The sequence below is a fragment of the Pimephales promelas genome, chromosome 5 (genome assembly GCF_988280905.1).
Source record: "Pimephales promelas chromosome 5, fPimPro1.hap1.1, whole genome shotgun sequence".
Lineage (NCBI taxonomy): Eukaryota > Metazoa > Chordata > Actinopteri > Cypriniformes > Leuciscidae > Pimephales > Pimephales promelas.
In genome coordinates, this window is record NC_142773.1 from 15,278,005 (window position 1) to 15,303,494 (window position 25,490).

The following is a 25,490-nucleotide window of genomic DNA, read 5'->3' on the forward strand; positions in this document are numbered from 1 at the left end:
ATGAATGAATGAATATGACTGAATGAATAGTTCAAGACAACAAAATTCTGATTTAATGGTCAATATACCTGCCTACAAGTTACAACTGCTGCTCTGTCTGCCAGCGTTTAAGTCATACGCATAATCTTCTAGACACCTCGCGCGTGCATAGACAATTCGTGCGCAACTGCGCCTAGTCACGGTATCGGTTTAAGTTGGAGAAAATAGCCCGCAGGAGAACTTATCCTTCAAGGTGTAAGGGTAGCAGTTTGAATAAATAATAAACATAGCAGTTTGAACTCTTCTCCACTTTATTATACCACACATCAGATCTCCAAACACCCGCGACACTCCAGTAGCCTAGCAAGTGCGCACGACCCATCTACGGCAAGCCCCGAGGGGAAAAATACATTGCATACACACATACAACGAGCGCCAGAACATCATAACCGGTATTATAGTAACAGACTGTGTTGATTATGTCATGTACTATATAACAAAGTCTGTTACAACAATAATAATAACAATAATAAAGATTTTGAGGATAGTTACTCTGTATTGAGACAGTTGAGAAATAGGCTAGTAATATTTTTAGTTTTCAACAATAGCTGAGACCCAGAAAGTTTTTTTTTTTTTATTTAGATTTTTTTTTCATGTCATCATCATTGTTTAGAGCATAATAAACAAATGGTAAAAAAAAAAAAAACCTTTTTGAAAAATTATATTTTATTCATATGTAATACTTTGTCCTCTGTAGTGGACACCAGGACTCAGTTGTTAAAATTAAATGACATACAATGTGTAGGCAAAAACAATGGGATTTTTTTTCCAATCACCAATACATTTTGGGGTTTCAGGATTTTTTTGAACTAAAATTTGTATAAAGATGATTATCAACTATGTTATGAAAGATATAATGGAATTAATTGATACACCAATTTACTTTATGCAATATATGGGTCAAATTGGCATAAATTAATATTCCCATTCAATGCAAAGTATCTATACACTGTATCTAATTTGCACATTAATGTGTTCTTGGAGCAACATTTAATGAGGAAAGAAGTGTAAGCATTGGCGTAATAATAAGCAACATTTTAATAATAATATCTAATATGTCATAAGAATATTGACGTATAATTTATTTACATATTCACTTGTTATGTCTCCCAGAATGCCTGATAAACATGATTTATGTCCTGATGTTCTCTACAGTGGACATGAATGAAATCAATGCCCTGTAACGGAAAGTCATTTTTTTCATTTGAAACCCCATAACATTTTCATGAGATGTTGGTTGATGAAATACAATTTGAAAAGTAGTTAGATTTAAATTATAATTACAATATATTACCATATTTCAATAAGAGTGCTACATTTGATCACTAAATTAATGTTAGACATTTTTAAAGACCAAGGAGAAGTTGTTTTCATGGTGAAACCTCCAAACATTTGGTATCTCTGTATTGCCCTGAATGTGCTCTTTACAGGACATCCAGAAAAAAAAATGTGACATGCATGGTGTCATAGAAATACAATAAAATATAATGTCCACTACAGTGGACAAAAGTCTATTCCTGGGTCCCAGGAGGATAGGCCAAAGTATCATTGCTCTTACGTTTCTAATTTCTCAGTTTTGTCATAATTTTAGCAAATAATTTATTGTATATGTTTTGAGACAGTTTTAAGACTGTTTTCAAACTTTTTTATTTAAGTAGGCATCTATTTTTTTATTAATACATAACCTCAGTGTATTCATTTATAATGTATCATTTTTGCGTGACATTTATGTCAATAATCGTCAAACACAGGTGACTCCGCGTCGTGGGAGGGGCCCCCAAATCAAATTCTGCTTAGGGCCCCCAAAAGGCTCGGGCCGGCGCTGAATGGACACACAGTTTAATTTGAATAAATAAAGTTGTAGTCATATCTATAATAGGCTAAATAGAAAATTAAACTGAATAGCCTAGACTATATAAATAAATCCTGCTGCACGGATTTTTGTAATTATTCCAGATAACAAATAGCCTACATAATTATGATAGGCCTACTTGTTAAAAGGGCTTTGTGTTTTTTCATTTATTGGGCTATCTACTGTCAATTATAGAAAACAAGAATGACGAATTAATTAAAACGAATTTAATTAATAAATAAATAATAATATTGACGCACGTCTCTCTCTTCCTATTTTTTTTAGAATGTGCTGCATATGAATGGGAGAGACAACAGTTAATTCAAGAGCTAACTTACAATGGATGGGAATTGATACAATTTCAACAAAAGTATTGTTAGGAAATGGGTCAAGGCAATCAATAATTCACGAATTAACATTTAAATATTTAAATAAAACAGGAATAATAAATAGAAGTTATTTATTTTTTCTTCCAAAGCCAAGCATACCACACTCCAGATCAGTAGGTGGCGGGAATGCACCATTATGTTGGTCTGCCAATCCGCCATTAAACACCACAAGAAGAAGAAGAAGAAGACGATTTTACGACGAGCCAATCAGGGATGCGTTGACTAATGAATATTCATGAGTCTTCCCCTACCATCCTGCAAAAAAAAAAAAAAAAAAAAACAACTTCCGGACCGAGCTTAACCGGAAACTGCTTACTTACAACTTTTGTCTTCGCTGTTGCATATCGTTTAGAAATATCATCAGACAACATGTCGGGATCATCAAGCATCGTTACGATGAAGAAAGTCGTTCAGCAGTTGCGCTTCGAAGCAAACATCAACAGAGTAAAGGTCGGTTGGTTTCTGTTAGCGGTTTCGTCACGGCTGAGACTGAAGCTAGTGAGTTAGCAGCCGGGTTGAGCTTGGGCGTGGACCTGGAACCCGTTAGCTTTGTTTTATCGGCTTCTCAGACGATTTATTAAAATAGTTTTATTTTACAGTTAAGTAGTACAAATATCCACTAAACAAACTGGATATTAAACACGCTCTAGGGGGAAAAATACTGAATAATTAGGTTTATACCAGGTCTAGCTAACGTTAGCTACGATGGGTCACGTTAGTTTGTTTATCTAGACCAGAGGTTTTCAATTTTTCAGGTCTCATGGACCTCCAAAAAGGATCATTTAGAGACGTGAGGGACCCCATCGCTAAAATTTAAAAGGAAGTTATTAATTTTATACTATAATTTTCTACTGAGAGCTAATGTTCTCAGTAGTAAGGTTATATTTATTTGAGTCAAATTTCGTTTTAATAATTACAATTGTAATTAAATTTATTCTGATTAAATTATTTATATAATTACTTATTATTATTTTATTTTTATATGTAGTTATATAATTATATTTTCTCCCCTATTTAAATTATATGTAAGAAAAGTAGGCAAGAAATGCAGTGCTCTATTACATCCATTTTCAAATGTTTTGTCTGTTGGTATGAGCTTGTATTTATCATCGCAGCTGATTGTGTATAACATTTTCTACAGTTTCCAGACGTTTGTGACCTATTGTGTAATTTTGGCCATTTAGGTTTCTCAGGCGGCCGCAGAGCTTCAGCAGTTCTGCATTCAAAACGCCGTTCAGGATCCACTGCTGACAGGTGTGTCTTCAAGCACCAACCCCTTCAGGACACAGAAGGTTTGCTCCTTCTTGTGAGGGTCCATGACGGCCGTCTGCTATTGGTAAGGATGATTATCAAAATGCATTTGAATAAAAGCCGAAACATTACAATATTGACACTAACAATTCAAATATGTTTTCTCAGGCTTTTTTTCCTGTTCCTGTGACAATTCTGCTGGGGGAAAAATAAGAAAACCACTGCCATGATGTGTAATCGAAAAAGCAACAGCACAAAAGCTGTCCACTTGCCAGTTAATACCTCATGCCATAAACACCGAAATAAGAACTGAAAGGATTTTGCCAATCTGGCCGCTTTATGTTTGTTATGGTGTATTTTCTTTCTCAAGTTTTCATTGTAGAACAAGAAACTTTTTTTTTAATATCTCAACTTGTGTTTTACTCTTTCACAACCTTCAGATTTTAGTTTGAAGACCTCAAACTAAAAAGTCTGCCTTAATGAGTGATAAACAACGCTCCAGTTTTGTGGAGGGAAGGCTTTTGTATTTTTTATGTGGCACAGCAGAAGAAACTTAGTAATTTATTGTGCCTTTTAACATTGTAGTCTATTTCTCAATCTTCTCTGCCTTAGACTTTTTATAACCCCAAATAAACCCATTGATTTCTACATGTCTCTATTGTTTTGTTACTTTGATTACTGTGAAAGATTTGCTCAGGATATATTAACTTGATAACCAAAAAATTTACATGAAATTCACTCATTTGATTGTGAATACACACTGGGGAAAAAAGGCACAAATGCAGTCACTTAGGGTGGCACACTTTAAAAAGACACATGTTTGTACATCAAAGGCACATATTGATACCTAAATGGTACATATTAGAACCTTTTTAAAAGTAACCGTCCCAGTGATGGCTTTTGTGCCATTATTTTTAGTGTCATTTTGAGTAACTTTATGAGATTATTATACCACACAAAATAACATGGTGTTTTGGCAGGCTTTGTGTTACTGTTCATTCATATATTACATATAAAATAGTTATTGTCATTCTGTTGCAAGCAGTTTCTTGTTATGTGACATCCTATACCCCACCGAAAACTTGTGTAATGTACATAATTGAAGTTCACATTGAATAATTATATTTTTAAAAGTTAAATTGTCACACACGCATGTGAAGATTAATTCACAAAATTCACACTTTGACCTAAACGCTTGATCTTAGTTCGTTTTCAAGTAAAGTTAGTTTTCATATCATTTCATTATTAATGAATCACGCCATATCCCAATATCCTCGACACAGGTTCGTCAGCTCACAATAATTGCTTAAATGTTTGCATGGAACCTAATTGGCCTGAATAAATATAAATCAGGTGTAAGTGGTTTGGGTGAGTGCTAAAGCTGTAACTGCTCAAGCAAGACGTAGTATAAAACGACGACCAACGTGGTTTTTCATTTGTGTGTTCGAGAAGCCGGTTTTGTGAGTGAAATAATAATTTAGCAGGCGTGATGTTGGTGGCTAGCACATTAACATGGTGGATAACTGTCTTTCTCATGATATCCCTCCGCACTGAATGTTATCCTCGCATGTCTCCTCGTACATTCCAAGGAGGACGGTCTTCGGCGAACCAGCAACTGTTGAGCAGTCAGTTTCAGGCCGCGATTCCTCAAAGTCTGCCTAAAATAAACGACCCTGTGCCACAACAACGTCAGAAAACAGTGTCCGTGATTTGCCACGATGAAGCGATCGAGCTCGTGATAAACTCAAATCTTTTAGCCGCGGGCTTTCCTGTCAACACGGAGGAGCTGTGGTTGGGTCCCCAATGGTCTTCGTCATGTGGAGCTGTGCAAACTGCAGAATTAGTGTTAACCATAATTGCTAGTTTCAGTGATTGTGGAACCAAGCTATCTGTAAGTTTAAACAATTTCTGGTTGTCTTTTTTTTTTATTGTTTTGAAGATGAAAAACGTAGGCTACCAAGCACAATGTTCTCTCCCAATCCTGACTTTTAACAGGCACGCGGTGTTCTGTGAGCTCTTGTGGATGTCGGAACAGAAATGAAAGCTGAGCTTCATATTTTAGTTTTCTCTGGTCGTGTTCATGTGAATTGTTCAGCTTATTTAGTCCATCTGTTTGAAAGCTCTGATCATGTTCATACCCTTTACTTGCAACAGAAAATAGACCCTCCCCTCAATCCAAAGTGGTGGAGTTAACCCAGAGTAAAATATCAGGTGTAAACTGGTATTCGTCTACTTCCTGTGCAGCAACATAGTTTCGGCCCAATTCTGGGCCACATTTGGTACATGGGGATTCAACGTGTACCGGATGTGGGCCAGATCTGACACTGTTACTGTCTGGGTGTGATCCGATCAACCAAACATGTGCAATGCCAATGCTACTTGTAGGCCTAAATAGATTTACAAATGCATCATCCCCTGGTTTCACAGTGAAGGTGTAAGTCTGGTCTTAGACTAAAAGGCTTGTTTGAGCTGTTTTAACTGACTGCAGCTTGCACTGAAATGTCAGCCAGTGGCAGTGCTATTTTTTTTTTTTTTTTTGTCTCAAGGTGACACCAGTTATTTTCTAAAATGCCCTAATTGAACTAAGGCATAATCCTGGCTTAATCTAAGCCCTGTCTGTGAAACCAGCCTCATGGGTTTAATTGGTCTTCTCACAGGTAACTGATGACTCTCTGGTGTATTCAAATGTCCTCGTTTACTCTCCTCTACAATCTCCTGATGGATTGCTTCGCCAGGAGGGTGCAGTTATACCTGTTCAGTGCCAATTCCAGAGGTAAGCTGGCCAAACTTGGATTAGTTAATGACTGATTTGAGATCTTAACATTTATTTTTCTCAAATCCTCTTAAGGCGGTATAGTGTCGACAGTGCGGCAGTGGCGCCTGCTTGGGTTCCATTTGCTTCCACGATTTCATCCACCGATTATTTGGACTTTGCTCTCCGACTGATGAGTGGTACGCTATTTTAAATTTGAAAAGTTTGGCTTCAGAATTATGTCATTAATATTTTTATTGTTTTTAAGATGACTGGCAGTATGAGAGGGGCTCAAACGTCTATTTTCTGGGGGATGCGATACACCTTCAAGCATCAGTTACCTTGGCCAATCACTTGCCCCTACTTCTATTTATTGACTGGTGTGTGGCTACACCAACGTTCAACTTTGATGCCAATGACATCAAATATAACTTTGTAGATTATCGTGGGTGAGTTGATTCAGACTTTGCAGTGTTGATTTTATTACGTCAAATAGATTGAATCAAACTGTGCCTGGTTTCACGGACAAGGCTGAAGACCCTTAACTGAAAGAAACTTGTCAGACAGTGCCATTGCTTTGTCTCAAGATGCACACTTGTTATGTTTAAGACATGTTTAAATAAGTGACTTAAATGTCCTAATTAAACTAAGGGCTTAATTCTGGTTTAATTGAAGTCATGTCTGCTTAACCTGGTAACAGTTTGATGAATGAAATTGGTCCTGTGGTGTAAATGACTGTGCATTCAAAGGGATGTGTTAAGGTGACGTTTCCCAAATAACCTTTCGGTGAACTCCTCTTAAAAGAACTATTTTCATTGTGTGGAAAACATTTCAATCTAAAGAACCTTTTGCGCCTTAATGTTTCATGGTTCCATGAACATTTACCACCATGGATGGCCAATATAAAACTATTTAGTACACTTGAATTCAGCATTTTGAGCTTCTCTAAACATGCAGACTGCTTTCAGATGTCTTTCAGACAGCAAGAGTTCATACTCCCGCTCCAAGTTCTTGCAGAGGAGTGAAGGCAATAAGTTAAACCTACTGTTGGAAGCCTTCAGGTTCTACAAGTTGACGAGCAACTCGGTGAGCAGAATTTTTAAGATTAATTTAAAAGGATAATTCACCCAAGAATAAATACTGTAATTTAAAGCCGGGACAATGTGACAAGGGTTTTTTTTTTTTTTTTTTTAAACCCACATTTGCAGTCTTGACAAGTCAGCATTAGTTTCCAGTCTATGGATTTTAGGCACAGTTGGCTATATATATATATATATATATATATATATTTGGTTTGAGGCCTCATTGGTTTCATTTGCAATGCATCACTGTTTCTGCTTTTGTTTGTGTTCAAAATGAATTTAAATATCGTAGTGTTTTGATCCTTGGTCGTTTACTGTATGACGCCCAGATTTTACTCTGAAACCATTTGCGAAGTCGTTAAGTGTATGGTGCCTAGTTTTAAGCGTAGTAAAATTGTCATGAGTCATGTATCTAACCCTCAATGACCTTAGTCTGTGAAATGCAATTTTTCAACTTTTTTTTTTTTTTTTTCCCCCAACTGTTGAGAATTTTCACAAGTCATACAGATTTCTGCTTCCTGGTTTTATTTGAAACAGGTGTACATCACCTGTTACCTAAAAGCCATTCCTGCTGCATATTCTGTGAGCGCTCAAAACCGAGCATGTTCTTTTATTGATGGAAGGTAATGACTGACTCAAATATTTAAATCTTGGTATATCAATCAGTGGTTCTTCATGCTAGAACCCATGTGAACTCTGCAGGTGGCAGTCTGCGGATGGAAATCATGAGGTGTGTAACAGCTGTGAGCCATCCAAACAAGGTGCGGCCGAGCCTGAACCGATCAAGCCTTTCCGCATCACACAAGCCCCTCCTGTCATGCAGCCAAAGGTGGGACCCAAATCTGGGCCTGCCGATTTCATTGAAGTAATTCCCGGTCAGTCATTGGAACCCTATAGAGCTTTCATACAGTCAAGGCAATATGGTAGTCCGTCAAAGAGAGAAACCGACACAAACAAAGGTTTGCATGATTTAATGTTTCATTCATCATATTCATTCAAGATGTGGCAATCAAACACCCTTCTCCCTTTTATAACAGACTGGAAGCTTGCTACCTTGGGTCCTCTGCTTCTGATGCCAAATCGAGGAATCACCACCCAGTTCAGCCCAGCTGAGGTCTTCTCCGCATCTGTCACCAAGGAGCCGGAGTTCTTATTCAGCTCGACCCAAATGAGTCCCGTGACCGATGAGCTGGAGTTTAAAACCACTCCGGAGCCTAGGAGCTTCCGTCCATTAGAGGACAACCTGTTCCTTGACGATTCTGATCTTTTTGGTTCAGAAGAGGGAAGCGGGTTTGAATGACTTGATGAGCAAGAATGAAAATGGAAACTGACTATGTGACTTTCTAAAAATAAAAGTTTTATTACATCTCGTCTTGGTCCTCGCCATTACTGTTGATGCGGTCACAGAAAAAGAAGGCAATCTAGTTTGTTGAATTTTTCTATGCTATAAAGTAAAATTGCACAATAGTACGTTCTGTATATTTCACAGCTTATTCTGTAACGAAGACATTCATGGATTATAACTGAAGGTAACACTTGGCACCATTCTATGGTACCTTTGATTAAATTTCTCATTCAAATCACAATGTAAGTGTGAACCCGTCGTGTTCTAAAATAAAGAAAAACAGGCAAAATATGAAACCTACTTCACAGCACATATCAATAAATATATTCATGAATTCTAAATCAAGGTAGTATTTAGCAGCTTTTATGGTGTCTTCAAATCACATCACTTTCTTTGAGTTAACAGGTTTTGATCTTTGCATTATAATTGCCTATGCAAATTTCATTGTTTTACATCAAAGGTTTGGTTGCTATATTCATGAATTTCTGAATTAACATTGTTTATAGCATCTCAAGGTAGTTTTCAGTATCTTGCAAATGTAATTCATTTAAACCTGAGGGTTGCACATGATGTGCTGTCAACTATATTTAGTTGGACAGTAAACACAACCTTCCATAAAAGAGATTAATAAGTTACCATGTGGGCTATTTTTTCATAAGAGATTTTGATCTTATATACTTCACAGTCTCTTTGATGTTATTGTCCTCGGGTGTCTTTTTCACATGGTGTGCCATTCGTCTGAAGCCGTCCACTAGACCCGCTCCGGTCAGCGCCGAACACGGTTGAATGAACCAGTCTCGTTCACTGCAACTCTTTCTCAGGTTAAACTGCTCTGTGATCTCCGTTACTGTAGCAGCTCCTACAATATCTTGCTTGTTGGCAAGAACCACCACCGGGAGTCCCCTAAGGTGCTCGCTCTTTAAGGTCTGTTCCAGGGTGCCCTTGGCCTCGTCCAGACGCTTAATATCAGAAGAGTCCACCACGAACACAATTCCAGCTGTGTCTTGGTAAAAATTCCTCCAGTGCGCTCGCATCTTTGTCTGACCGCCAACGTCCCACACGGTCAGGAAGATTTTGTCCCTGTTCTTCTTGGCTTCGATCATTTCTACATTGAATCCAATTGTAGGAACTGTGTGGAAATCCTCATTGTATTTCAGTTTGTAAAGAAGAGTTGATTTTCCAGCTCCGTCAAGCCCTAAGAGGAGGATACGTGCTTCAGGTTTGTGTCTGGATCCTGAAAGGCCCATTGTAAATGTCTGATGTTTTACAAACACCAATGTTTCTTACAGTCTTCTCTTGGCAAACGTGAGTTTACTTAAGATGGAGTCTGCCTGCGTTACTCAGTGATGTATTATATCTTTCTTATCTACATAGCTTTATGAATAATGGGTCAAAGTATCACAGGACACCTCCCAAACGATATGCTGCTAAGAATGCCTGAACGGTGTCATGTGGAATTCCTCACTGTACAAAACATTTAAACTGAATAAAATATTCCATGATAAATAAATTCAATTAAATTGCATCACTTTCATAGAATCTCATGCTCAACATTCACTGTTTAGTTTAAGATCCGAAAGAAAATTACATACATGAAGGAACTTGAACTTCCAGCAAAATAAATAAATGAAAACATATGAAATAAAGGTTCTCAGTTAAGTTGCCCTGAGACTGGGATATATGACCATACGTTATGGGCTTCCCATTACTTTTATCAGCTGACATGATCATGACTGGCATGAAGTCACAAGTGGACAAACATATAGCCTATTTATAAAGAACATTTGATGATAAATGTCTTGGGGAAAGTCTTCAAATACACATTTTTCAGTATTTCAATTCCAGTAAACGGAAACCAAACGAAAAAAGTTAATGGTAGTATCACTCCCTCAGATATCAATCACCACCTCAAGCCTTCCAGATACTTCCAGTTCCAGCACTGGATTATTGACTGTATCGGCGAGCGTCACCTTTAGAAATCCTCAGGATAGATTTCAGGGAGCAACAAGAACAACAACAGCGACCATAACTTTACATCCAAGCGCTCACTGTTGTCTTCCGAGGGTTTTATCAATCCACACCCCGCCTGTCGTATCTGCCACAAACACCAGTCCAGAGCAGTGCCCGTGCCCGCGGCGTCGCCTGTCCGCGACCGCTTCATACGGAGAGACGTCCGTTCGCCATTTCCTCTGCGGAATCATGCCAGGAGTGCGTTTTTCACACATCTTAATAGTAGAATGTGACGTAAACTCGTTAAACTGCTCGGATGTCCTTAAACTGCACTGGCCCATTCTTGTGCTCCGGCTGCCTGCGCGTGGTAAAATCCTTGAAATATCTTGGCCTCCTCTGTAAACTCGGTACTCAAACGTACATTTATACGTTACGGCAACTGAACTACCAGTGTCAGATCCAGTAAGAGTGTGTAGGGGGGATTTACAGACAACCTACTCAGTGACAACAGGCACTTAAGGACTTTAATACTTCGCTCCACAATGCTGGTGCTATTCTGAGGTTTTACACCTGCTCTCTGTTGTCACGATGGACTGCTCAGCATCACCGGGAAGGCTCGGTATGCTTCAGGAATATACTGCACTGCAGTGTAAGGTTACTGTGGACATACGTGTGCAGATCAGTATGTTTATGTCACTCTGTCTCTGACTGGAACAACCATGCGTCATATGCTTATTCTATTTGTTTATTATTTTCCTCTTAATATATGAGCTTATAGGCCTACTGTCAATTTCCCACATGAAAACAAAGGCCCTGTCTGTTGAAAATACCAACTTGAACCAGCAAGTCTGGTTTGTGCTGGTCTGCCAACCTGCTCAGGCTGGTTTTAGAGGCTGGTGTAAAATGGTTTAGTGGTCCCCTGGCCCATGGAACAGGGCACAAATTGGTCTTTCAATTATTGTTTTATTTATTTACAATCATTTATTTATATAGCACAACACATGTTGACCAAAGCACTTTACATATAGGGCATTACTTGGATTTTTTTCTATGAATGTGTTACTGTTAGGCCCTGTATAAGGTAAATAAAATATTGCACATAGTATAAGCATTAAGTAGCTCACTTAAAAAAAAAAAAAAAAAAAAAAACGTTTGCAGATAATTTATTCACCCCATCTCATCCAAGATGTCCATATCTTTCTTTCTTCAGTCGAACAGAAATTAAGGTTTTTGATGAAAGCATTCCAGAAATTTCTCCATATAATGGACTTCATTGGGAACCAAACAGTTCAAGGTACAAATGAGTGTTTTAGTGCAGCTTCAAAGCGATTTAAACGTCACCAGACGATGAATAAGGGTCTTATCCAGCTAAACGATTGGTCATTTAAAAAATAAATAAAAAAGTTAAAGTTTTATAAGCACAAATGCTCGCCTTCTGTGCACCACAAACATCTGTTCTGTGATGAGCGTTTGTGACTCTCCTGTTCGAACTCGTTCATCAAAATGAACACATCTTTTTTCGAGTCATGACTCGAAGCGTCCTTGATTCCCCTTATTCATCGTCTGGTGTCGTTTAAAGCCCTTTGAACAGTTTGCACTGAAACTCTCTTTTGGACCTTGAACCGTTTGGTTCCCAATGAAGTGCATTATATGGAAAAAAATTCTGGAATATTTTCATCAAAAACCTTAATTTCTTTTCGACTGATGAAAGAAAGACGTGGACATCTTGGATGACATGGGGGTGAGTAAATTATCAGCAAAAGTTTTTTTTTTAAGTGAACTCCTCCTTTAAGTATTAAGTAGTTGAATGGAAGTGTCCCGTTTTTTAAACTAATGGACATCATGATAATTGGGGAGAAATCAAATGTTAACAAGATTTTAATAAAGTATTAGTAAAAGTTGAAATTAACATAAACAAAGATTACTAAAATGCCTTATAAGCGCAGTTCATTATTAGTTCATGTTAACTAATGCTAACTATTGAACCTTATTGTAAAGTGTTACCAAAATGTCTTATAAATTGTTACAGGTTCTGATGTATTTTTGTTAGACCAATCTAGGAATGTATTAAAAACGCTTATAAAAAGGTTGAAGACAACAGCTTTTGTTTAAAGATACTAAAGATTTGATGGAGGAAAGGGGCATTTTCCCAGTTGTCCCTTATATAATCTATACACTATGTGGATACACAGTAACAACTTGATTTTATACACCTGTGGCAATGGGTCTTATCGAAACAACAGGATTCAGTAAATTCAGTGTCCCAACACTTTAGTCCTTATTATGTATACACTACCATTCAGTTTGGGGTCGGTAGGAGTTTAAAACTAAATAAATTATATATATATATATATATATATATATATATATATTAGGAAAGTCTCTTACTGTATGCTGACCTTGAATATATCTTTAAAATGTTGATTTTTTTTTTTTTAATTTGTAAAAATTTTATTTTATTTCACTGTCAATCATGATAAATTGTATGTGTCCTTACTGAATATCAGAGAGAACAAAAACAAGCAGTTTGAGCTTTGACTTGTTAAGTTTATTTATCGCTTTAATCTCCCACATACATTTCACACAGTGCAAGAAATTCAACGTTTGTGTAGATCAGGCCTGGTGCCAATCCCCGGAAACTAGGAGGAAACTGGGAGGACTGTACGCCAGAATTAATTCAACAAATCAATGACATAACATACCGTCTTCAATCCGGCCACATTTGGTTTCACATGACCATTAAAACAGTGACTTAAAAGAGCAGGAATGACTGGAAAAATCTTCCTTCTCACAATAATGATTGGGACACAGACCAATTATGAAGTTTAATCAAAGATTAACATTCTTAATCTAACACAAACTCATACCACCCTCACTTAAACTAACCGATGAGCAGCACCAGTGTAAATCGGCATAAATGCCCTGCACTTATATGAATGGATCATGCACATCCAAATTCAAGAGCTGAACTCATAAAAGCAAGGGGGGAGAAAAAAAACAAACAAGAGCAAAAATATAAAGCTCTGATCTGTTCTTCTGAACAAAATACTACGAGTGCATTTTCAAGGCAATAGACGTCCTTCTGCCATTTATGCCAATTGCTGTTTCACAAATATTGCTCTATATAAGGAAGGCCAGGATTCGTCATCTTTACAGTGTCAAATCATTTTTTAAAGTGTCCATTTGGCACACAGACTAAAAGAATAAAAGAAAACTGGGAATGCATGTGTTTGCACATGCTTATGCGTGCCAGTTTATTGTAATTGTGAGAAAAAAGGTTTGTCTCTTACATTACACCATCTAGCGATATGCAATAATGGATAGACAATCAAGGCTGTTTATTGGTGGAGTAAAACTACTCTCCAGTTTTTGTCCCAGAGCTGCTCTTGAACTTCACCACCATGACGGTGATGTTGTCGGGGCAGCCGCGGTAGAACGACTGCAGGACGATGCTCTTGGCGCCGAAGTGCGGCTCGTCCAAGCGTTCCCGCACGAAGCGCACGGCCTCCTCGTTGCTGAACGCGTCCCACAGGCCGTCCGAGGCGAGGATCATGAACTCTGGCTGGAGCTTGTCCAGGTCAAAGGTCAAGATATCTGGGTCTGGGATGACCACATTCAAGTTCTTCAGAGGGTAGTCACCGAGCGAGCGCGACATGGCCAGGATGCCTTGCACACGCCAAGAACCGTTGAAACTGATGAAGCCACCTGATGGATGAGGTCACAGACAAGTGTTATATTCACACCGTGAAGTCATCGGGAACTGCCACAAAGACCACCATATGTGCAAACTCATCAACAATGAGCATGGCCTTTTAATTCAAAAGACAATTTTTTTAATTCAAATTAAACTCCTGTATTGTGACTTTCCCCATTTAAACTTTTGTAAATATGCAATAATAATAAAAAAAAAGTAAACATTTGCATATTAAAACAATAATGGGATTGTGTAAAATACAGGAAATTTCACAACTCATATTATAATATGCAGGGGTCAAACTCATCAGAAAAAGGTCACAAAGACACAAATGCCATAACACTTTTATTTTTTTAATTACAAAAATTAAACAAGCCCATAAAGAAAGATATTACTATACTAATAATACTAGTGTGTGCTTATATATATATATATATATATATATATATATATATATATATATACAGTTGTTTTAACAAACAAAGAAGTTATCATTATTATTAATAATATATATATATATATATATAAAATATATTTTTTTACACGGATTTTAAAATCAGAAGGTTATTTAAAAGATAAATTTTGTTTTAAGAAAGAAAGAAAGTTATCATTAATAATAAATTAATTTAAAAATAAATATTGCCGTTCACATAAGTTATGATTATGATAATAATATATTATCATATTTTACAGGTGTTCTAAATCAAAATATTATGAAAAAAAGAACCGGTTTTAACAAACAAAAAAGTTAGTACTTCTACTATCATCATCATCATCATCATCATCATCATCATCTTTAATAATAATAATACTATGTATGCAAATTTAAAAAAAGCCTGTCAAATCAAATTACCAACCATTGCCAATCAATGTGTATATTTATTTGTGTATAGTGTAAATGTGTATTGAATTTATTTTGTTGTTCTAACAAAGAAATTCCAGTAATAAGAATAATAAGAAAATACAAAATGATACATGTTCAAAACCCTTTAAAATTATTAGGGCCCGAGCACCGATGGTGAGAGGTTGTTTCTTCTATTGTTTCTTCTTCTTCTCTTAAAAGAATCGCTTTTTAGAGGGCCTTAACATGCTCAAAAACTCATGAAACTTTGCACACGCTTCAGAAGCAAAAAATGTACGTGTGATATGGTTTTCATATTCTTAAAATTATTGCCCCCAAATTTTGCTCTGGCTCTACGTTTCACGTACAGGTATGAAATTTGGTACATAGATGTAATGACACAATACCTACAAAAAATTCTCTTGGAGCATAGCCCTAAACACAATAGGCAGTCAGCTATTTTGAACTTCCTCCTAGATTTTGTGCATTGTTCATAATTTCCTGATGTTGTACTTTAACGAACTCCTCCTGGTGAGTGTAATCTTAAGGCCTTTGCGACGTTAAATTGCGAAGATCTTGAGTTTTCATCGAAGGGTGGCCCTTGGCGGCATGACAAATGTACACCCAATTTCAGGCTTTTAGTGATTTGTGAATGAATATGTCATATAGTTCAATATTGCTTGCAGTTACGATGTTGCTAGGCAACCACAGACAGCCTGCAGTAACTCAGGCATACAATGTTCGATCTGCCCCAAACTTCACATGTTTGATAAGAGTCTTGTCCTGAACACATGGCCATGCTCATATTTGGTTATAGCAATAGCACCACCTGCTGGTAGCAGGAAGTGTGCAAATACAAATCCTTTGACATAGTCCTCCTATTGTATATTTATTATCATTACATACTGCCCACTGTGCTTTGTCTTCCTAAAACCGCCGGGTGGTGGCGGCACGGGTGTGAGGGCCCTTTTCATCACTGCTTGCAGCTTTAATTAACTTTATCATTTAAGAAGTAATTTTCTAAAAATAGAGATCCCTAGGGGATCTACTATATGATATCTCTTTTAAAAATAGCCGTTATAAGACAAAAACCAAAGTGAAAAAGGTAATACATTTTTGAAAAAGTTTTTTTTTAAAGTTTTTGAGCTGAGTCATTTTTGTTTGTTGAAAAACCAGCTGTTCTGCCTTGAATTGGGCAAACTCACCAGCTCTCTTGATCCTCTTGCGCTCCTTCAGCTGGTAAGGCTTGTGATCATGTGACAAGGCCACAGCGTTGCCGTCCTTGTCGCAGAGAACGCCGCGTGAGTCTCCAACATTTGCCACAGTCAGTTCACGGTCTGACAACAAGGCCACCAAACATGTTGTGCCTGAAAACAAAGGGGAGGGATTCAGCATGGTTTACTGTTTCCAGAGAACAGACCCCCCTAAAACACACGCTCACCTGCTTCATCATGAGAGGCAGAGAACTTTTCCACCATGTCCCGGTCCACAGCCAGAATGCGCTGCTCTAGGATGGAGGGATGGGAGAGAGAGCTGTCTTTCTTCTCCCGCTCGTAGGCCTGCAGCTGCTGTTTCAGAGACTCGGGCAGGTGGGCCTTCACATAATCAGCAGCCGCCTGAGAGACGGACCAGAGGAACACATGCAGATGAGCACACCACTGCTTCTGACCAACAGGAATCCAGGTCACACTTCACCCAACCCCGAAGCAAAACATTTTATTTATTAAAGACCATTAAGATTTTTTTCATGACAATTTAGCACCCGTTTCCACTATATTATAAGTCTCTATAATTCTGGTCAATATACTGAGATCAGGCTTATTTAGTGGCATTACTCGTTGATTCCGGACACTGTTTTCTTTTAAATTGTCTTTTGAACAGGGGATTCTGTTAAATATAATTTATAATTCAACTGAAAATTCAATTATTGAAATGTACATTCTTCATTGTGATTCTCATTACATTCTCAATGATGAACTACAGCAAAATAAAGATTTTTATATTTAAATCAGCATAAATGAAAAGGCAATCTTTTTTAATCTTTCTCATTACAGTTTAATATTAAATCATAGGATTATTAAAAAATTAAATGATTTTTGCATAATGGAAATGAGATTTAGACACAGACAAACAGATAGATGGACATACAAATAGATATACAGACGAGATAGATAGACATAGATAGATAAAAAGTAGACCGATGAGATAGATAGAAAAACAGACAGATGACAGAGACATATAGAGATATAGATAGACAGAAAGATAAAGATAGACAGACAGACCGATATAGATAGACAGACAGATGACAGGCAGATAGAGATAGACAAACAGACAGATAACAGGATAGATATAGACAGACAGACAGATAGCTAGATAGATAGATGACAGAGACAGATAGAGATATAGATAGACAGGGACAGAGATATAGATAGATAGACGGACAGACCGATATAGATAGTCAGACAGACAGATAGACGGATAGATAACAGAGAGACAGACAGACAGATAACAGAGAGACGAATAGACAGACAAGAAAGACAGATAGATAGACAGATAGAGATAGACAAACAAACAGTAAGATGACAGAGACAGATAGAGATATAGATAGACAGACGGACAGAGATATAGACAGACAGAGAGATAGATAGACATAGAAGGACAGACCGACAGATAGTCAGACAGACAGATGACAGGAAGATAGATAGATATAGATAGACAGATGACAGAGCAGATAGATAGACGGACAGACAGACAGATGGAGAGACAGACAGAGATATAGATAGATAGACAGACAGACAGACGTATAGAGATAGATAGGTGAACGTGTGTGTGTGTGTGACCTCAGTGTGTTTCCCTAATGTCCACCACAGTGACCCTTAGTAACGTGTGTATATATATGTTAAAATACTGTGGTATCAAACGTTCATAGAAATTATAATCTGTTACACTGTTATTTTTTGCAATTAATTTAATTTGTACATTTTAATTTAAGTTGTTATAATACTTTGTTATTATTACTGTCTTCACTATACTATGTGTTACAAGCTTTGGCAATATTGTAATATGTACAGTCATGCCAATAAAGCAAGTTGAATTGAATAGACAGACAGACAGATGACAGAGATATGAATAGACAGACAGAGAGATAGAAAGAAAGACAGATAGAGATATAGATAGACAGACAGATAGATAGATAGACAGATCACAGGGACAGATAGAGATACAGACAGACAGACAGATAGATAGACAGATAGAGACAGACAGACAGATAGATAGATAGAGACAGACAGATAGATAGACAGACAGACAGATCACAGGGACAGATAGAGATAAAGATAGACAGACAGACGGACAGAAAGACAGATAAAGATATAGATAGACAGATAGGTAGAGATAGACAGACATATGACAGACAGACAGAAAAAGATAGATAGACAAATAGAGACTGATAGACTGACAGACAGACAGAGAAAGACAGATGACAGACATGAGGGTGAGTAAGTGACGACAGAACTTTCTCTTTTTTGGGGGAGAACTATCGCTTTAAAAGAGGCCTAAGAGCTCTTGCCAGATGGAGTTTGCAGCAGAATACAGATGAAGGACAGAGTCTCAAGAGAGCGAGTGCCCTTTCCAAATACTGCCAGATCACCAAAACACAGAGTCGAGAGCATTATTCCATCGCCTGACTCCGTTGTCTCTCGTGTCCCCATCATCAGTCGGGATGGTTTGGATTCCTCTCAGCCACTCACACTGCAGCTTTGTGCATCTTCAACTGTGAGCCTTCGCCAGTGACTCAGCAATGCCACGCTATAAATACAGTGATGAAACCAGAGAAGCAAACATAATACCTGTCTGCCAAGAGAACGCTGCAGTCACTTTCCAAAGACACTTCCCGGCCAACACGGAGCTGCTGCTTTTCAGAGAAGACACGGCAGAGCCTCCTCATGAAGCCTATGCATTATTTACACACAAGCAGTGCTCACTTCAGAATAAGCACACACAGCTCAGGTGCATAAAGCGGTGATTTTAAACCCGTAAATAGCACAGAGTTGCTATGAAGAGGAGCCTCTCGGATCAGAGATTGCGGCCTTGCTGAATTCTGCCTCCTCCTAAATTGTCCAGATAATCTCATAATAATCTAAATGTTTGCCTAAATGACATGAGCATAGTTAGACTTCCATCTGAAAAGGGCAATCTACAGCAGCCAATAACAATTATGATCATCGGTATATAGCACAATTTGTAGGGTGTCAGTCTGAATCGTTAAAAGTATGTTCATCATTGTGTCCCAGGAACAAAGACAGTGGGGCGGGGGTGACCCGCAGTGACCCGCTCAAGACCCTCCCACTGCAAACACACTACAGTCAAGCAGCCATTTTACTTCATTCACACACCAACACAATGAGTGCTTTATTACTGGTGTTACGCACCTGTGTTTGGAAGATTTAGGGCTTTGACGTGTTTAACTCAAAAATAGCAGCGCCAGTGCATGTCAATCTCATGAAACGTCTAAAAGTTTAAAGAAAGCAAGTCTAATTTTAGGACAATTAATTTAAAAAAAATACTTATAGACTGTTAAATCTATTCATCATCCAAATTGTGATTATTATCTATGAAAGCTTGTTTCCACCACTGAGAAAAAATAGAAAAGGTAATTGTGAGTTTATACCTCATAATCCTATATACCTCGAGTTTATCACACGAAAATTACTACAAGTATTTATCTAAAATACAAGTTTTTATTTTAAGCCAAGTCACATTTATTTATATAGCGCGCATATTGTTTCAAAGTAACTTTACAGAGATAACAGGAAAATAATGCAAAAAAAAAGTTTGTTACAAGAAGAAAATAGCATGTTTACCTATAGGATGTTTAATTTTTGTCGTAAAAAAATATTAATTTCATTGATTTATTTATATAGCCGCTCTGGAGTAAACCGTGATGTCATCGTCCACTCAGTTCAGTTCTTGTAATAGTGTCAATGCAGGCAGATCAATATTATTGTTGAATATTAAATTAAATGTAGTAATCATATTTCACAATATTATTGTTTCTATTGTATTTTTCCATCAAATAAATGCAGCCTTGGTGAGCATAAGAGACTCCTTTCAAAAACATTACATAAATCTTTTGAATGATGCTGCCTTACAATTTTAGGTACAATCAACTTGGATTTTTAAGTTATTTCAACTTATATCCTATATTATCTTATACAAAAAAAGGTTGAAAATTGCTTAAAGGAGTAGTTCACTTTTAAAAAAACCTTTGCTGATAATTTACTCACCCCCATGTCATCCAAGATGTCCATGTCTTTCTTTCGTCAGTCGAAAAGAAATTAAGGTTTTTGATGAAAACATTCCAGGATTTTCTCCATATAATGCACTTCAATGGGAACCAAATGGTTCAAGGTTCAAATGAGAGTTTCAGTGCAGCTTCAAAGGGCTGTCTAATCAAGGACCCTTCGAGTCATGACTCGAAAAAAGATGTGTTCATTTTGATGAGGATTTTGAACAGGAGAATCACGAATGCTCATCACAGAACAGAGCAAGGCGAGCCTTTGTGCTTATAAAAATTCAACTTTTTTATTTATTTTTTAACTGACCGATCGTTTCGCTTGATAAGACCCTTATTCATCATCTGGAATCGTTTAAAGCCCTTTGAAGCTGCACTGAAACTCTCATTTGGACCTTGAACCGTTTGGTTCCCATTGAAGTCCATTATATGGAGAAAATCCTGGAATGTTTTCATCAAAAAACTTAATTTCTTTTCGACTAAAGACATCTTGAATGACATGGGGGTGAGTAAATTATCAGCAAAAGTTTTTTTAAAGGTGAACTACTCCTTGAACTTATTTTGATGAGTTAAAGCAACGTAAAAACATATGTTGTCACAACTTATTACGTTTTTATAGTGAGAGTACAATAACTCACACTATTTCCATTGCTAATTACAATCTCAATTTACCAGGCCTAATTCAAGACTCTAATGAGGAGAAAACCAGAGCACCGGGGAATAAAGGATGAGCATGTGACAGAAGAGCAAGAGAAGCGTTGATTAGGCCGACTGTGCTAGTCATTGTTAGCGAGAGCTCTCATCATTAGCAGTCACCACAGGGCAAAATCATGTAACAAGACTCTATTTAATGGGGTATTTTTAACAGGCCCCCTGGATCAAATATTTCCAGACCTAGTTTTGGCTTCTGACATTTTAAATCACGACTCATATTTGCATACCACAGATCATTGACTATCATCTACTGCGGGGGTGTATCGATCAGTCGGATGTTGTTCAAGAAGCCAATCACAGCTGCAATAAATAATAATAATAAAGTAATAAAAGATAGTTGCTAATTGCAAGCAGCTTAAAAAGTACATCCAAAAAAATAAATAAAAAATCGTCTCAGACTTGTGACAGGGTGGGGTGTTCATACTTTTTTTGGGGTATCAAATTTATGCACTGAACATTGTGGGAGGCTGGAAAAGACTCCCTCTATAATTTCAAGACAAATAAATGTATAATTAAACCTAAAAGTGTTGCTGCTCCTCTGGTGCTGTTGCGAAGAAGAAAAAAAGCATGCATTCATTTGATTGAATGTGCAAAATTCACTGTAAAAAATTAGTTTCGTGATTTGTAATCACAACATTTTTTCTTTTGTCAAATCAGCTTAGATAAGTGATGTAGTTCAGATAACATAATATTTTGAGTTTCTGGTGATTAATCTCATTCATTGTATTAACTCATTCTTTCCATTTCAATGAACTTAAAAATAAGGCGACCAGGTAGGTTACTTATTTTTTTAAGTTAAACCAACTATATTTTTTACAGTGTATGATTACAATTTGGAATAATTTGTAAAAATGTCATTTATCCCTGTTATGCAAAGCTGAATTTTCAGCATCAATACCCCAGTCTTCAGTGTCATATGATACTTCAGAAATCATTCAAATATGATGATTTATTTATTATCAATGTTGTGCTGCATAATATACTCTATCTATCCTCTAAAATACTTTTTTTTACAGTATTTTCTGTAACAATGTAAAAGTAATTATTGCCATAATAATGGATGTATCCCTGCTTAACAAAACAATTATTTACAATTACATGTTTAATTTAAAATTAATTTCTTAAAAACTGACCTCAAATGTTTGAATGGTACACACACACAGGCCTAGAGCCTATATATTTCTTCTTTAAAACATACAGAATCCTAATCTGGTCAGCTCTTCAGAATCCTATTAAAGCCTACAGTGTTTGAAGCCCTGAAGTTCAGTAGCATTAAAAAATCCAGCACTCTTCTTTCCAACGAGTGGATGTGCAAGTTACCCAACATTAAGAGTTTAGTTCAGGTAATAATCATCATGGGCTTTCACAACCAAAAAACAAGCCAGCATCAACATAGATAAGACTCATAATGTCTGGACGTTTGAATCAGCAAATATTATTGAGAGGAGATAGTGTAGATTAGAAGACCTTTTACAGGGGCCGAAGAGCATGAGGTTGACACATTTTAATCTGCCTGGATTGCAGGGAGGCCTCTGGTCCTTTAAACAAATACCACTAAAAATAGATTTTAGGCATTCCATATTTGATCGTGGGAGCAAGAAACAGCAGACTTGAAAGCTGAGGAAAACGGTGGATCAGTAAAATTCAAATGAGTTTTCTGAGCTGTTTTAATAGGTTTCCACATGCATCAGCTCTTGTGAGCTGTTAATTTGATTACAAAAAGTATCTCTGAAGGCATTCAAGCTTTAGGCCAACCAGCATTCATCTGTTTTACCAAACAATGAAAAAGATCAAATGAACATCTGTCTGAGCTCCATATGGGCTGGGAATTGGGGGGCGTTGGGGGGACTGGGACAAGACAAGTATCATGGGAATCTCAATTGGCCGCATTAGAGTAGCCAACTCACATAATATGTTTGTAATTTTTAACACACCAAAAAGATTGTGGGTAACCATTTATAATTTGGAAGCAATACTGAAACATAAGTATTTTGAGGGGGGTTTAGTTGTGGTCAATCAAAAGTATCATTTTAATGGCCGATACCATGATATTAAGGGAGCACCAAAACAAAAAAACAGAAAAGTAAACAGAAAACGTGCAATGCACAGTAAATGTTGGTCAGATTTAAGTCAGAACGACAACTTTTGTTAATTAGCCCATTGGTTTGATAATGTAGCCTAGTGTATACACTCTTGAAAATAGTCACTTAAAGGGACAGTTCACCCATTATATATTCATGTTGTTCCAATCTGTTCAATCTTCTTTCTTACATCCAACACAAAAGACAATTTACTCATTGTATGGAGTAAAATTACGCAAGAAGTAAACCCTATAAGGTTAAACAGCCATGGACGTGTGAACATTTGTGCAAATTAAATTGCTCCTTTCAGAATATTCACTCTCTTATTCGGCTACTACTACGTCGGCACCTGTTCAAAGTGATTTCTCTGGTAATTTATTAACTTTTTGATTTGTTGACATTTGGGAAATCAATCCCCATTCGCTTTTAGTAGTGTAAGAAAGAGAGCTCATGATTTGCTTGGTATTTTTCCCTTTTATGTTCCACAGATGTGAGTCAGTAATTAATACGGGGTTGGAACAACACGAGGGCTTGTAAACACATTTTGAACTATTCCGTTGAAGGTCGTCCCAAATAACACAGAACGTGTTTGGTTATTTTGGGAACCAATTTCTAACGTTACTCGAACATTATTTTTATGCTTAACGTTTCAACAATGGTAACGTATCGTCCTGGGAAGCACGGACATTTCGTATGTTAATATTTCTCGACGACTCTCCTCAGCATCCACACTTCTTACCTCCCCGCCGTGTCCGTCAAAAATGGCAAAGATTGAAGGGTGGCTCCTGTTGACCAGGTCGGTGAGGACCTCGAAGCGGTCCTCCATGTGATCTCTTCGGCCCTGGATCGAGTACACCGCGACATTGTTGTTCTTGAACTCCCACGTCTTGGAGAACTCCGCGTCCAGCACATCCAGACCACCGAGCCTGTCGTTCATCATCATCTCCGCCACTTTCCCCTTCACCATCTTCACGGCATCCCGGCTGGACTTAACGATGGTTTTCACCTCGTCCGTGTGGAAGAAGTAACTCCAAAGGGCCAAGCTTATACACAACAGAAACAAGGTCTCTGGCCTGAGCAAGAAATAACGCATGATGCGACCCAAAAGAGACAAAAGCGTCATTGTGTCTCCTATCATCACACGCTCAAGACTGCACACGGGGACTGAAGTATGGGCTTCAAATTACTTCATTTGACCGATATTAAAGCCCATCTGCAGCCCGACGTGTGAGATCCCACCTGAAAGCCCGAACACAGCGACGCAAACGCCTAAATGTCCGGCGGATATATTATAATGTGCAGATGGAGAGAGATCCCGGTGCTTTCAGTTGCAGTATGTTTTTGCTCTGCCCTACCGACGGGCTGCATATAACCGCACAGATCCCATTACCCCCAACGACAGCGAATCCTTTCCCTCCCATAAAGCCATCCGTGCCGCTCGCTAGCGTCTTCAACGAGTCTCCGCTCCGAATGGACTGTTATTTACCCGTTCGCGTGCGTCACCGACAGTTTCAAAGCACGCTATATATCGCTAGTTGCCTAGTTCGTCGTCACTTGCACATGTCATGCTGCTGTTCTTCTGACTTCCTCCGCGCGCACCGTGACCGACTGACTGACTGCAGCACCGGGAAAAAAGACACAAACGCTAAAGAAATTACATCATATCTGTCCGTTAGCTTGAGAAGCCTACGTCAGACTCCATTTCAACAAACTGTTTTTATTTTTTTGGAATTACAGATGCCGCAACGTGACGTACCAATCGACGACTAAAAGGTCGTGACGTCATACGTAGCTGTGCTCAGGAGAAAAAACAGGGCCACTCACGGAAGGACCCTGGAGTATTGTTATATTGTTATGGTATGACAATGAGGACAATTGGTGTTACTGTTCTTTCAAGCATTAAAAAACAACCAAAAAAAAAAAAAAAAAAAAAAAAAACAGTGCCAGGCTGTTGACAGTAGCCTAGGGGGTAGATTTCATAAGCACAAATACAGTCTTGTGAAATATTTTTAATAACTTTTAGTAGATTGTTTAGTTGGATTCGTACAAAAATTAGAGAAGAATGGTTTAGGCCTAATATTTATTTCATCTAGATGTTGTTGTTTTTTTAAAATTTTTTATATATAATTAGGCTATTGTATTCATTTATTTTTGTTACACGCCGAAACTGTAAGCCCCGTTTTAGAATATTTAATATGGTTGCCCTT

General features: G+C 37.6%; 4 protein-coding genes across 4 annotated transcripts; 2 read left to right on the forward strand and 2 right to left on the reverse strand.

The window, feature by feature from the left end:
* The first annotated feature begins 2,547 nt into the window (after positions 1 to 2,547).
* gng5 (guanine nucleotide binding protein (G protein), gamma 5) lies at positions 2,548 to 4,179 on the forward strand. The gene is made up of 3 exons (XM_039661232.2): positions 2,548 to 2,730; positions 3,465 to 3,616; positions 3,700 to 4,179. Exons 1-2 carry the CDS (start codon positions 2,650 to 2,652, stop codon positions 3,588 to 3,590), a joined length of 207 nt encoding a protein of 68 aa, XP_039517166.1. The 5' UTR covers positions 2,548 to 2,649; the 3' UTR covers positions 3,591 to 3,616; positions 3,700 to 4,179.
* A 729-nt stretch (positions 4,180 to 4,908) lies between these two features.
* On the forward strand, positions 4,909 to 8,734 carry zp3b (zona pellucida glycoprotein 3b). The gene is made up of 8 exons (XM_039661225.2): positions 4,909 to 5,422; positions 6,189 to 6,304; positions 6,380 to 6,483; positions 6,552 to 6,732; positions 7,252 to 7,369; positions 7,903 to 7,988; positions 8,068 to 8,324; positions 8,403 to 8,734. The coding sequence occupies exons 1-8, from the start codon at positions 5,021 to 5,023 to the stop codon at positions 8,663 to 8,665; spliced, it is 1,527 nt and encodes a 508-aa protein (XP_039517159.1). The 5' UTR covers positions 4,909 to 5,020; the 3' UTR covers positions 8,666 to 8,734.
* A 527-nt stretch (positions 8,735 to 9,261) lies between these two features.
* Positions 9,262 to 10,057, reverse strand: arl14 (ARF like GTPase 14). Its single transcript, XM_089131021.1, has one exon. The coding sequence runs from the start codon at positions 9,955 to 9,957 to the stop codon at positions 9,355 to 9,357; it is 603 nt and encodes a 200-aa protein (XP_088987147.1). The 5' UTR covers positions 9,958 to 10,057; the 3' UTR covers positions 9,262 to 9,354.
* A 3,420-nt stretch (positions 10,058 to 13,477) lies between these two features.
* Positions 13,478 to 25,043, reverse strand: ppm1la (protein phosphatase, Mg2+/Mn2+ dependent, 1La). Its single transcript, XM_039661226.2, has 4 exons — positions 24,023 to 25,043; positions 16,637 to 16,811; positions 16,401 to 16,562; positions 13,478 to 14,365 (listed from the first exon to the last, which is right to left on the reverse strand). The coding sequence occupies exons 1-4, from the start codon at positions 24,419 to 24,421 to the stop codon at positions 14,016 to 14,018; spliced, it is 1,086 nt and encodes a 361-aa protein (XP_039517160.1). The 5' UTR covers positions 24,422 to 25,043; the 3' UTR covers positions 13,478 to 14,015.
* Positions 25,044 to 25,490: the final 447 nt, after the last annotated feature.